This window comes from Mustela nigripes, chromosome 8 (genome assembly GCF_022355385.1).
Source record: "Mustela nigripes isolate SB6536 chromosome 8, MUSNIG.SB6536, whole genome shotgun sequence".
Classification (NCBI taxonomy): Eukaryota; Metazoa; Chordata; class Mammalia; order Carnivora; family Mustelidae; genus Mustela; species Mustela nigripes.
In genome coordinates this window covers 89,184,136-89,198,243 of record NC_081564.1, presented here as the reverse complement: position 1 = coordinate 89,198,243, position 14,108 = coordinate 89,184,136, and the positions used below count along the sequence as shown (strand labels likewise).

General features: G+C 49.7%; 1 protein-coding gene across 3 annotated transcripts in view; it reads right to left on the bottom strand.

Moving 5' to 3' along the window:
• The window catches only part of ZNF236 (zinc finger protein 236), a 102,510-nt gene that overhangs the window by 87,841 nt on the left and 561 nt on the right, over positions 1 to 14,108 (bottom strand). For 2 of the 3 annotated variants that reach the window (XM_059409843.1, XM_059409844.1), the window contains exons 2-3: positions 1,681 to 1,823; positions 282 to 446 (exon numbers count right to left, since the gene is read on the bottom strand). The exons of the other annotated variant lie outside the window; for it this stretch is intronic. In XM_059409843.1, coding sequence (XP_059265826.1) covers positions 282 to 446; positions 1,681 to 1,823 — 308 coding nt within the window. The remainder of the gene's footprint in view (positions 1 to 281; positions 447 to 1,680; positions 1,824 to 14,108) is intronic. 3 annotated transcript variants of the gene reach the window in all.

The following is a 14,108-nucleotide window of genomic DNA, read 5'->3' as shown; positions in this document are numbered from 1 at the left end:
CAGAGCCAGAACGTTTTCTCTGGACCACTGCGGAATCCTACGTGGGCCTGTCTGGGTCCTCCAGATACAGGACACACTGAGGTGTCTGCCCTAAGGTACTGACAGGCCAGAAAACAAACGGATCTGTCAGTGGCGTAGAGAGTCAGGCAAGGCACACTGAATGATAACGAACTCCTTGAAATCCGTAGGAAAGGCTCGTTAAACTACTTGATACCTACAGTCCCCCTAAGGATTAGATGCATTTAAAAATCCATGAACAAAGTATAGGCCAAAATAATTACCTCTTCCTTTTCATGGAGCATAATATGCGCTTTGAGACTAGCCACTCTGGAGAATTTCTTGTTACACACAGGACAGGTAGGCTCTTCCCCATTGTGGGTGCATTTGTGAAGTGTCAGGTTGAATTCAACATTAAATGTTTGGGGGCACTGGTCACATCGATGTGGCTATTTGGAGAGAAAAGTCAAGAAGCCACTGAAATACAATCTTTCCACAATAAATGCCATTCAAATATCAACAAGTACCATAATCTACAGGCGATCTAAGAACTTCTGGTCTGTCCCGCACCTAAGTCAGTAAATCCAAAATGGACACAGCAAAGCTCCTTACAGAGTTTCTCTAAGGATTATAAGGCGACAACTCACCCATGCAGAACAGAACACACCTTGAATAAAACGCGCTGCATGGCAGTGTACCCGGTAGTCTCCACGAACTGGAGTGTGAGGGACTCTGCTCCCGCGGGTGGATTTTTCCCTCTTTTGTGACCAACTCCACTGCTCTAACGAGTCACTTCAAGTAGAATCAGTAGTCATAAAAACCTTCACTAGATTTTAAGACAGTTGCTTATCGCAGTCTAAACTTTTCCCCAAATGAAAGGCATTCTGCCACTTCCTTGCAGAAAGATAATCACTGGTATTTCTCTCTGAATATCAAGGCACAAGAGAGTCCGTATTTTCAGATTTTCAACTTAGGAGCGTAATACAGCTGATACCGGTACTAGCAACAGTATGTGTTATCATATATTCTAGTTCACAGTCGCGCTGAAAACAAAGCCAGTTAGTCATGTTCTGTTCCCTCGAGAAGAGGTCCCTGGCATTGTCCTGACCTATGTGCTCCAAACCTAGGGGAAATCAACGGTCATTTTTTAATGGTCATTTTAACTGCCATTTTATATCTGGCAGGGACACCATTCCATTAAGACACTAATACTCTTAACCGAGTCTGCAAGGGCCCCTGCAGAAAAGGATTCCAGTCTCTTAAGTGTTACTCCCTGTGGAGATGCAATGGAAAACCCCAGGAAAACCACTGCAAAGGCAAGCCTACTTGGAGATAACACTCCCTACTGGAGAAAAGCACATCAAGATACTCCAGTTCTGCACAGTCACTCAGGAACCGACCCCACTCCAAGTCCTGCTTTGAGATGGCTTCTCTGTCCACGGACTCAGAACTCTGACACACAGATTCGCTAGACCAACTCTCATGTCACCTCACCAACCAGTAAAGGCTTAGAAATACGACTACAACTAAGCACGGAACGTCAAGGTAGGTGTTCGTGAAGATAAAATGCCCCACAATTTAGGGATCTAAGTTACAAGAAAAATTTGTGTTTGGCTTGCCAATTGTTACAATACCTCCAGTTTCAACGCTCACATTTCTGACAACCCTCTTGAGAATACATACCTTGTCATTTCGCTCGTGATCCCTCATGTGGCGTTGAAACTGGGACTCTTTTGGAAAAGATAGCAGACAGATTTCACACTTATGGAAGTTTGGAACTTGATAGGCATAATTAGTGTTCTCCGCGTTCAATGTTAAAACTCCATCTATAAAATTGCATAAGTATAGACAATAAATACCAGTTGTTATTCTCATCACATAAATAAAACTAAATTACGTGGTTATTGTTTAGAAACTACGTCAGAAATTAACGGGACAATTTTGAAGAAATTAATGGTGTCTTCAGTTTTTCGAAAGGACGTGATTTTAGGGCAGACACAAGGAATGCTGGGAAGACTGAGGCACAGGACAGCAGGGCTGTAAGCCTCTGCTGGTAGAGTCGTTAGAACCTGAAACTAAACTGCCGAGTTGACATCCACCCAAAGACACGCAAAAGCCATGACATCTCTTATCCTTGCCTTCCTGCTTCATACGGCTTCAAAGTCACTGGAAATCCTAGAGGCATTTCGTCTCTAAGTCCATCGGTAGCCCACACGGATCATCTCAAGTCGCTCAGCAAACAAAACTTGAGTAGAAGCATAAAGGCAATTCACTAATTCAATCTACCTCTGAAAACTGCTGCAGAGCAAGATTAAGTCAGAGAGGAAAAACTTCCGTTCTGCCACATGGCCAGGGTTTAGGAACACCTTTGTCCACAGCGCTTTGGACAATCCCTAGGCTTCATGACATGCTTCTACGGACCCACGTAGGCCAACGGCTATAAACACAAAAGTATTTTCAAGTAAAAATATGGACTACTCACAATAATTTGTCAGGAATCTCAGAAAATAAAGATGTCCTAAACCTCTACAATTCTTTAAAATAATATACTCCAAGTCTTACAATTTAGGCACAAATATATATAACACATAATAATGATACAAAAACTTGAAGTACATTATATACAATTCTTTGTATCAAATTTGACTCAAAAGTATTGAAATCTGGAAATTTGGAAGTAAAGTAGGGTTGATTTTAAGACTCAAGTAAGCTCCAGAGTCTCCTGTTTCTCAAAAGTCCATGCGGTAAACACCGGCATTCCCGATTTTCAACAGACCTTTTAAGTCCCTCCTTTGAGAAAACAACCTGCAGCCCAGCTTGGGCCAGAAGTCCCCACCCCTACACTGGCATCTGCGCCGGCAAGAACTGAGGAAGCCTCCAGTGGGAGGCGGCGGCGGCCACAGAGGAGACGGGAGCAGACAGAGCCATGGAGAAGGCGGGCGACCCCTTCCCAAGTTCCTCCAGCAGACCCTTGAGTGAAGCAGATTACAGATTAGCAGATTACAGTTTCGAGAAACACTAATATAATTCAACCAAACAACCTCATCCAGAAACAGAATGGGCCACCACAGAACTCCTGTTGTATTTACTCGTCACTATATCCACATTATGTTCAAAGACCATGTATTCAAAATTTCTACTATAGTTCAATTAGTAACAAAATGGTTTACACTCTCTGGGCCCAGATAAAATGATGGTTGGGACCATGTCAAGTGATACATTATTCCCTTTGGGAAAGTTCATACTATGGAAAGAAGTAGTTTAGACATTGGGAGTGTTCAAGTAAAATATGTGTTGAAAATTGTGTTTTAAAACTCTAGTGAGTGTTTCCACCTAATGGCTGAATGAAGTCATGAGGGAGCTCCTCACCAGAAAACAAAATTAAGGGGCTCTTGGGTGGCTCAGGGGGTTAAGCCGCTGCCTTCGGCTCAGGTCATGATCCCAGGGTCCTGGGATCGAGTCCCGCATCGGGCTCGCTGCTCAGCAGGGAGCCTGCTTCCCTCTCTCTCTGCCACATCTCTGCGTACTTGAGATCTCTAATAAATAAAGAAAATCTTTACAAAAAAAAAAAAAAAGGCAAAATTAAAAGGCTATTTCAGGAAGTAGAATGAAACAATGTTCACAGTTTCTGGTGTTGAAACTGCTTCAAGTTACCCGAGTTGAGAAAGGATGTAATTAACTACGACTGACAGATAAAACCCTAAGAGAAAAGAAGCTACACATTTAAAACCAAAAACAACATTGTTTTGCTTTATGAATTAAGATTTTTCCAAAGAAGATATTTATTTTAAGAAGCAAGATTTCCCTCTCTAACAAAGCTCAAAACAGAATCCATCCCATTTTCACGAAGTCTCCTCCCCCAGCAATAATACAATATTAATTTGGTTCAAAGACAAACTTAAAACAATGCTAACTCCAGTTAAGGCATAACTGGAGGGGAAAGCATGCTTTAGTGTCCACACTGAGCGTAATTTAAAAATCCACAGCATCTCCGGACCGGCACAGCGGAGCCCGCTCTGTCCCCGGCCGGCCCGGCACTGGGGAAGCGTGTCCCTCTCTCCCGGGGGAGCCGGGCTCCCTCATCCCCACTTCACTGCCTCTCTGGGTCGTGCCCCAGGCCTTAACCCTCTGCCTGTCACCTCTTCAAGCTCGTTCAGATTTCTGGTCCGCAGAGTATGTTTTCCAGAAAGAGGTCTAGGAAATTGACGGGTCCTGAGGACACGCGTCGGGAGGCCACGAGCCCTGTGAACACCTCCTGCAAACGCTCCCGGCCGGGGCCGCGTGAAAACTCCGCAGCCACAGAGGCCACCAGACGTCCTGCGGGGCCAGGGATGGCAGGAAGGCCCGGCCGCACGAAGGGCAGCCTCTTAGCGGTCAGCCCCCTGGAGGCCGCCCGCGGAGGGGCTTCCCGTGGGACTCGGGCCCCACGTATTCCTTGTGTCCCCGCAGTCAGCACAGGTAGTGTCTGCGGCCCCCACACACGACAGAAGCACGGAGCCGCGTGCATTCCGCAGCGCTCCAGTCTAAACGCTCACCGGGGACAGCATTCTGCCCGCACCCCGCGGGGGTCCCGGTGAGATCTCAGGCAGGGGGACCCCGCGGCGGATTCCAGCTGGTTTACCGAGACAGCCGCCTCACTCACACACACACGCACACGCACTCGCACACACACACGCACACACTCGCACACGCACTCGCACACGCACACACACGCACGCACACACTCACACACACTCACACACGCACACTCGCGCGCGCGCACACACACGCACACACACACGACCACGTTCTCTTCACCCCTCACCCTTCCCGAACCAAGAACGCAAATTCACTACCAAATGTAAACACAAACCGACGGCAAAAACCAGAAACTGTCTGAGCAGCTGTTTTCCTTGAAAACATGTGAACTCATTCCAACATCAATTTAGCTCTTTACGTAGACGTTCTCAGTAGTATGTAAGAATAACTACTTATCAGCCAGCCCCCGGATAATAAAGCCAAGCTCCGAGTTTGCAGATTAAATAAGAGAATGCTTCCGGACGCTTCTGCGACAAGAGCCTACCAGCGGCTCAGCAGCACGGCTGCCTCCAAACGCTCTCGCTCGCCTGCGATAGCCTGGCCGGCCCTCCGCAGCCACGCTCCGTCACAGCATCATGCAGGCTGGCCCGTGATGGGGCCTGGACAAGTCCACAAACTGCTCTTCTCCCAAGACCGACACAGCAATCAGCCCAGTCAACTAAAAGGTCTGTCCCTATCTCCAATCTAAAGAACTAAGTTGATCTTTTTTTTTTTTTTTTTAAGATTTTAAGTGATCGCTACGCCCGATGTGGGGCTCGAACTTACAACCCCAAGATCAAGAGCCCCCTGCTCCACGGACTGAGCCAGCCAGGCGCCCTGCTGGATCTCTTACACTACATGCCTCTCTGTGATAGGTGACGGCTGAGCAAACTGCACTTGCAACATTCCACTGATTCAACCCCAATTTGCCTCTCCCTAAACTTAAACCCTTAAGCACTAGGCACTGAGGATCTTGGCCATCCGTAAATCCTGTGGAGGCATTTTTGATATTAAAATGGGATACACCCATTTCAGTTTCTAAACTAATTCCCAAACTTTGCATCTGTTTTTTTTGTTTGTTTTGTTTTGAATAAAAATCTTCCAAAAAGTAGTTGAAATCTCTACTTCTCTCAACAGGCCCGTCTACAGAGTTTATTGATTGATTGATTGATTGATTGATTTGAGAGAAAGAGAGCCCATAAGCATGAGCAGGGGGAGGGGGAAGGGCAAAGGGAGAAACAGACCCCCCGCTGCGCAGGGAGCCTGATAAGGAACTGGACCCCAGGACCCGGGGATCACGACCTGAGCGGAGGGCAGACCTTAACCCACTGAGCCATCCAGGCGTCCGTCTTCCAAGATCTTGTCCCAAGAGCCCAGCTAACCATGGAGGCATTTTCTCAGCTTTTCATTCTGACATCAGGATGCTTTCTGAGGTCACCAAACAGGCCTTCAAGAAGTCTGACAATTGTCGCCCCTACTTCCAGTAGGACCCCACTTCAGCTACCACACCTTCTCCTCCTTACTTTCGTGTGTGTGTGTGTGTGTGTGTGTGTGTGTGTGTGTGTGTGCGTGTGTTATTTCTACTCTTATCTAGCTTCTTCTCCTGTTTTCTCCTGTTCGTCCCATACTGGTCTTTCAGGTCTGAGCACAGCTGGACTTTTTCAGATCAAACTCTGCAGTGCTTGCACCCCTGACATCTTTCTACTCCGTCACTGTATCTCCAAAGCCTGGCACATGTTCCATGTTTTTTAAATTCAAAGCATTATAATGTATTACCTATTCCAAAGAGGTTAGGTTGAGAAGGAAAAAAACTTACTACGGGGGAAAAGCTGAGTTCTACACTCCGTCCCCTGGTTGAAGAGCTAAGGAAACTAAGACCCCAAAAAAACTTAGCCACTTGGTCAAAATCACACAATTAGCCGGGGCAGAACTAGAAGTAGTCTTGAACTCACAGTTTAAGACTCTCTCCTAATTAATCAGGCTCCCATGCCTCTCAAGGTCATGATTCCTGAGATGAGACCCCAACCTCAACCTTGTGCCTACTGTAAAAACAGCAAGTGAACGTGGGTTTTACCAACAGTATTTTATGTCAATTGTAAGACTAACTCTGTTTAGTCTTTCAGTATAAAATACAGTCACAACTGGGAGTCAGGTCAAAGTACCCTGCTTGTCTAAACCATAAGTGGTGTCAGTGAGACAATTAGAGTCTGAAACCCTGATACTGGCTTCATGATAAATGATATGAAATATTACCTGACACAGAGTTAAAGAGAAATACCTGGTCCGAGACTCACTAAACAGTCCCTGCCAGGCTCAGGTCGCTCGCATTCCCACAGCAAAGCTCCCCTTTGCCCAGATGTGCCTTCAATATGCCCGCTTTGTCAGCTCTTGTATCTGTGCGGACTTTCCTTTTCAAGCCTCCTATTATGAAACTGTCTCTATTTTAAAAGGAGTATCAATCCTCTTTCAAATATTTGCTTTTAGTACCTGTACATTTTTATTTCTAAAGACTTTAGACTCTGGTGGGTGTACACTTAAACACCACACGCATTATCCCAACTTAACAAAACAATGGTGCGTCCAGATTACAACAAAATAATACCTCCAGTGCCTATAGCCTCCCCATCTGGCTAAAACAATTCAAGGACCAAGGTCTAAAAGTAACAGGGCCTGGGAGTGTACTGCTGAGAATAATGCTTCCCTTAGACAATGCAAAAAACTGATTTTCTGTATAAATAGAGTAATTTCTTGTGGATGTATTTGCTGCCACTATGCTGTTTCTCAGCTCTTTAAACATACTACCTATGTTAGCACTGCAACGATCAAGTAGAGCTAAAGGATGCCACAGAAAATTGTGGAGAGCAGATTCTGTCCCAATTTCCAATGAAGTATGCATGCATGGTACATACTATTTTTAATGTACATATCTTAAAAAATGGGTATCTGTAGATTAAAACATGGGTGACCGGTCACAGATTAGGGAGACGGTGATGGAAGCAGGGCTGGCAGTCATGAGGTTTGGAATGTCAGTCCTGCTAAGTGCTCAGTAAGGTCTCTTCAGTCAAAGGGGAGGCTGATCTCCATCCTGCTTACCTACAAGGCTGTTGTGAGAAATCCAAGGTATGATAAAGAGGAAACAAAAAATACTCTTTTAGAAAAGTAAACTGCACATCTACTAGGAGGGCTAAAATTAAAAAGACAGAAAAAAAAAAGGACAGAGGAGGATGTGGAGCAACCGGAACCTCACACCCACTAGAGAGAGTGAACATCATGACGGGCGCTCAAAAACCATCTGGCAGCACTGACCACAGCTGACCACACACAGACCCCGGCAACCCGGCAATTCTGCTCCTAGGTGCATCCCACATAAATGTGCACACAGAGGGACCAAAAGCACATGTTTAAAAATGCTCACAGAAGCGTCATTTACAACAGCCTTGCAAATGCCCTTCGACAGCAGAGGATGAATTACCACTCTCAAGGTGAGAAGTAAAACAATAAAGCTTCGAGGTGAAAATACAGGAAAAGGTCTTCATAATCTTACAATTGTCAAACATTCCTTACACAGGTCCCAAAAGTGAAACATGAAAGGACTGATAAATTAGACAATATTAAGATTAGGAACTTCTTTCATGAAAGGATATCCTTAAAAGAGTGAACAGCAAAGTACAAAGAGCTCAAACACAGCATATCTAAAGAACTCCTGGGACGGAGCTCTTCACCAAAGATGTACAGATGGCAAGGCAGCATGCGAACAGAGGCTTTGCATTCTATCTCATAAGGGAACTGCAATTTACACAATGAGATACCACTGCAACCCTATTAGAAAGACTAAAATTAAAAAACAGTAAAAATAATACCAAAAGCCGAAGCGGATGTGGAGCAACAGCAACTCTCATTCATTACTGGTGCAAATGCAATGCATTCGCAAAATGCAAAATGAATGCAAAATGCAGAATACAAAGTGGCCCCACCACTTTGGAGGAGTCTGGTGACTTCCTGCAAAGCCAAACACAGTCTCACTGGACCATCCAGCACAGTGGTCCTCTACATTGACCCAAAGGAGCTAAAAACCTGCACACAAATGTGTACAACAGGTTATAACTGCCCAAAACTGGAAGCAACCAAGACAGCCTTCAAAACGTAAACAAACAACCACTGGAGCATCCAGACAACGGAGCATTATTCAGCAGTAAAGAACCATAGCAAGCCATGAAGAGATGTGAGGAATCCTTAAGAGCACACTGCTTAGCGAGAGAAGGCAGTTCTGCAAAGGCCGCACACCGTATGATCCAACCGTGTGACATTTGAGCAAGCAGAACTGTGGCGACCATGAACCCTCGTGTAAAGTACTGACTTTAGTAGCTAGTGATGTGTCAGAATTGGTTCACGAGTTGTTACGTGTGTATCACACTGACACCAGATGCTAAGAGCAGGCGACAGCTCGAGGGGGAGAATAAGGCACGTGCAGGACATGCAGGAACTAGGCACTATCTGCTCGATTCTGCGCAAGCTTAACACCGCTCCCAACAGGAAAGTCTATGAACTCAAAATAAGATACTCAACCCAGTAGGAAAGTCGGAAAGACTTAAATGACAGCCTCACGGAAGAGAACGAACGGATAAGAAACATAAGGTCTCTATTAGCACAGAACTGCAGGTTAAAACTCAAAGTACCACTGCGCACACCAGAAAGGCTACAACACTCCGCGGGCAGAGCGAAGGCGGCGCTCCCGGCGGGAGGAGAAGCTGCTGGCTCACTGGGGAACCGACCGGCCGCGTCTGTCGTGGCCCGGACACGCAGAAGCTCACAGCAGCACGTGTGTGCGACAGCCCCGACTGGAAACAAGTCACCGGGCCGCAGAGAAGGGACAAAGTGACAGCGTGTTATGTAACGGAACAACAGGTGACCCGTAACCAGACTGGTTCCTGCCAAGTGAGGACCGCGGCAATCCGCAACCACACACCCAACGAAGGAAGCCAGAAACAAGGGTCACACCGCGAACTCCGAGCAGCTCGAGAACAGCCCAACCGCCGCGGCGTCAGAGGCGACAGCGCGGGACAGGGAAGGCGGCAGCCGGGCGGGAAGGTGCGGGGCCTGCGGGGCCGTGGGCGCTGGCTGCCTGCCGCCACTCACAAAGCTCATTTCCCTGCCGATGTTTTGGTCAATTAACATAATGACTAAAATACAATAATAAAGGCTTCCAAACAATGCACACCTGCGGCTTCTCCTGAAAAACAGGAAGCCGCGGCCACGGTTAGAGGGAGCCGAGCCGGCACGTGCCCCCGTGGACCAAGCAGAGCTCGGCAGTCCTCCCGGGTCCCCAGACCTGGCCACCACCTGCCCCTCCTGCCTCTTACTACTGCGCTAGTTCGCGGGCGCTGTCTGACCCACAAACCGTTCAGTTTTTCTCCTGTGGCCAGAGCACACCGTCCGCTCGCACTGCTTCTGGCATCAAGCGTTCATGTCAATCCACTGAAGCCGAGCTTCCCACTCCGCTGAGATGTCGGGGGAAGGCACCTGGGCGGGGCCGTCCGTCTCTGAACCCCTCCGTCTCCTGCCCTTCCACCAGACCTGCCTTGCTGGTCTAGACCCGAGACCAGGGCTGTCAGGCCCTGAGCACACAGTGCCCCCCACCCCGGGGAAGTCTGCAGATCAGCGATGCCTGGGTCCTGCCTCATGGGCTCAGGCACGACTGGACTCAAGGCCTGCTCGTCGGGGTCCCTAAAAGCTCCCCCAGGTAACTCCATGTTTTGCCAAGAGTGAAAACCACCACTTGAGACCTTGCGTGTTATTTCACGTAATGAGTTCTAAGACTAAAACGTAATTTGAAAAACACTAATTGCTTGAGCACAGAGACATGGTCTGTACACAGAGAAAATACAAAGACCCTGATATAGGGTAAGCATCATTTTAAAAACTGCTGAACTGACTTCATCTCACAAAGATTTACGATTTTGTATGGTTTTCCCAGGCTGTACTTGTGTCAAAGACCAGTATTTTTTTTTTTAATAAATGCTTATAATGAAATGTTTTTGCTTTATTGTGGGAAAGACCAAGATTTTGAACTCCTGTTAACTCAGTACTTGATTCCAGGATCATAAAATCTTTAAATTGGATGTATTACCTAACACACTTTCCTCGAAATACTACGAAGTCTAGTCTCTGCCTACCTAAAAAGTTCAACGATGGAGAATGAAGGGTGCTCCTGTATGAAGACGTCTGGTCCATCCCTGGATACCCAATACCGTTAGGAACTTAGTATTTTAAGCAGATCCTGTCCTCGCCCTGGTCCTGCCGGGAGTTCTGCCTGCTGAAGCCCGAATCACCTTTAAACCCAACAGGGTCAGCTGCCGCCGCGTATGCTGAATCCCACTGCTCTTAGCTCATCCTAGCAGTCTAGTCCCCTTGGCAAGAGAAGAAGAGTTCCTTAAGTCATCCACAGCCAAAATGGCCCAAACTGATCATCTGAGCATGAGAAGTCTTGCTTATTCATTTGACTCAAGGTCTGTGTGTCTCAGCGCTCTAGAAATGAAGGATTACAAACATTCCTCCAACAGAAAACAACTGAGCAAGGGCCACCTAAGGGCAAGCTTGGGAGAAAGCTTTGTACCACTGCACTAGAAAGAACAAATGGAAGCCATACAGGACCATCAGGGTCACATCATGACTTAGCGTAAACTAAAGTAATTACCATAAAGAGAAAAGCCCCACCTCACTCATCTTTATGTCCCCAGGACAGTGCTGGGGACCAAGCAAATGCTCATTCAATAAACACGACCCTCACTGACTCCCATAGGAGGCTTCCCTCGCTCCAGGATCGCCCCCACCCCCGCGCGGACCCCCAGCCGGTACCTGAAGCCACAGGGTGCTGAACCCTAGCTGTACGGTTTTCTCCTACACAGACGTACCTCTCACTGAGTCTAACTCGGAAATCAGGCGCAGTAAGAGATTAACAGTAATAAAACAGGCAACTCTAACGGTTTGCTGTAAAAGCCGTGAATGTGGTCTCTCTCCCTCTACATCTCTTACCAGGTGGCACTCACTCTTCTTCTTGGGACATCAAGCGAGGCACCGTGACACAGCGTTAGGCTACCACGACCTTGTGGTAACATGTCAGAAGAGGGCCACCTGCTTCCAACCGCAGGGAGCGGAAACCACAGGTATGGGGGGACTGCTGTATGTATGCCCTAAGCTCATTATTACTCCAAGAAATGTTGTTTAGTGGGCCTACTCCCAATGTCTTCTTGAGGTTTCCATTCTGCCATCCGTTCCTCTGGGAACTCCAGACCTTGAGTGTCTGCTCCCTGCCACCACCAACAGTGCTCCCACCATCACAGGACACACACAGCCCTCAAGAGCAGAGGCAGGGACCCTGCTCTGGGGAGCTGAGCTGTACCACCCAGCCCAGAGCAGGGCCTGCCCATCACGGGAAGTGCTTTGGCACATTTGTTGAAGAAATTTAGCGACTCGGTGTAGGGCTTGTATTCAACAAGAAAAAATAACGGAACACATACTTAAGAGTCAAGTTGCATCTCTGACACCAGCTGAGTGGACCTTCCACTCCACTCAGCCTCTCTGAGCTCTGTTCCCCATCTGTAAAAAGCCCCACCAACCTTCCAGGTTTCTCTTAAGAATAAAATCCATAATGGGAACAGAAAAACAAAAGTATTTCAGATAATGAGAAATATTATTAAGACAGTCAACTGACAGAGCAACAGTCCTCAAACATTTTGATCTCAGGGTATTTGTACTTATTTAAATATTACTGAGGACCCCAAACACTCTAAATTTATACACATTATATCATCATTTGCCCTATTAGAAATTAAAATTATAACTGAGCACGTTTTAAAATATTTATTCACTTAAAAACCCCATTATATACACACTTTTATGAAATATATATTCTTCAAAAAGGCGATTAAGAAGTTTTCTTCATTAGAGTTTTCTCTTCTTCATTAAAAAGATCACAAATCTTTTCAATGTCGGAGTCCTCGTGTTCCCTCTGTTGCACTATGTCGTGTCTTATTTTCCTGTAAACTATCTTACTTGGGATGTGTTCAGCACGTTATTTCCGAGTGAAATGCATGAGAACGCCACCGCTTCCCACAGTCCGGGGCCACCCGCCCGCATTCGGGCAGAGGCGTGAGCAACCGCAGGACTCGCAGGGCCAGCGCGCACGGGGAGCGGCCAGCGCGCACGGGGAGCGGCCAGCGCGCACGGAGAGCGGCCAGCGCGCACGGGGAGCGAGTGACATCACCGGACAGGATCGCGGTGAGAATACGGGGCGGGCACAGCCCTGCGAGTGTCTCCAGGAACCACCCGAGAGAACCACAGTGGCCGAGGGCGGCCGGTGCGCGACCTTCCTCTCGGACAAGGACGGCCGGTGCGCGACCTTCCTCTCGGACAGGTCTGGGGGAGGCCTCTGCTGGGAGCTGGGGCACCAGGCCTAACGCAGAGTAAGGGCAGGAGGCCTCTCAGGAAGGTCAGGGCACAGGCCTCCACGGGAGCCCCGAGAACAGGGCCAGATCAATTCGGATCCCGCAGGAATGTGGACTTTACCTTAAGCAATGAGCAAGCCTTTGAAGAGGCTTAATTAAGGTGCGGCCACTTCATCTACACCTGCACGCGCCCCCGCAGGCTGATGGCCTAGGACAGGGCGCGCCCACGAAAGTCCACCCGCAGACGCCGGAAGGGGAGGCCGAGGCAGAAGCTGCAAGAGTCGCTGTGCGCGGCCTGGAGGACTGGGCCCGGGGCTCCTCGCACGTTGAGGGCGGGGCAAACCCAGGTGGACACTGAGGCCACTTGGGAAGCTGGCAGGGACGGGGGCTGCCCCGGCCTTGGGTGGAGGCGCCTTCCCCGCGGGCCACCGCGACGCCCCGCACCTGCCCTCTCGGGCCATACAGGACCGAAGGGACGAGGCCAGCGGGAGCAGAGCGCGGCCCTCAGGACCCGCTGCGGCCCGCATCCGTCCGGCCGTCGCCCGGGTCCCGCACAGCCCGGCGAGGGCGCCGCGTCCTCCGCAATCCCGTGAGGTGCCGACGCGTCCGTGGCCGCGTGTCCGCCCCGCGGCCGACCCCGAGGGTCCTGGCCACTGGCTCGTCCGCGCCGCCGTCCTGCTCCACGCGGCGACGCCCGCTCCGGTCCGCCGCGCCCGCAAGGGACCCTTCTCCGGCGCGAAGAGCAGCGCCGGGGCCGCAGGCCGGCGCCCCGAGCCCACCGACCGCTCCCGGGAAGGGGCCCGGGGTCCCCGCGCTGCGTCAGCGGCCGGCGACGGGACGAGGACCCGGAGTCCCCGCGCCCCGGCCCGGCCCCGGCCCCTCGCAGCCGCCTCTGCCAGCGCCGCGGCGCCCCGGTCTCGGCCCCCGGGACCCCGCCCCCGCCCCCGGCGCCCGCGCGCCCCGGGCCCGCCCCGGACCCTCCCCGGACCCTTCCCGGGCCTCCGCGCGGGGCCGCGCCGCGAGCGCGCCCTCGGCAGTGCGGGGCCCCCAGGCCGAGCCGGGCGCCTCTCCGCGGCCCGCCCGTGGGGGAGCCCCGCCGCCCGCCCGCCC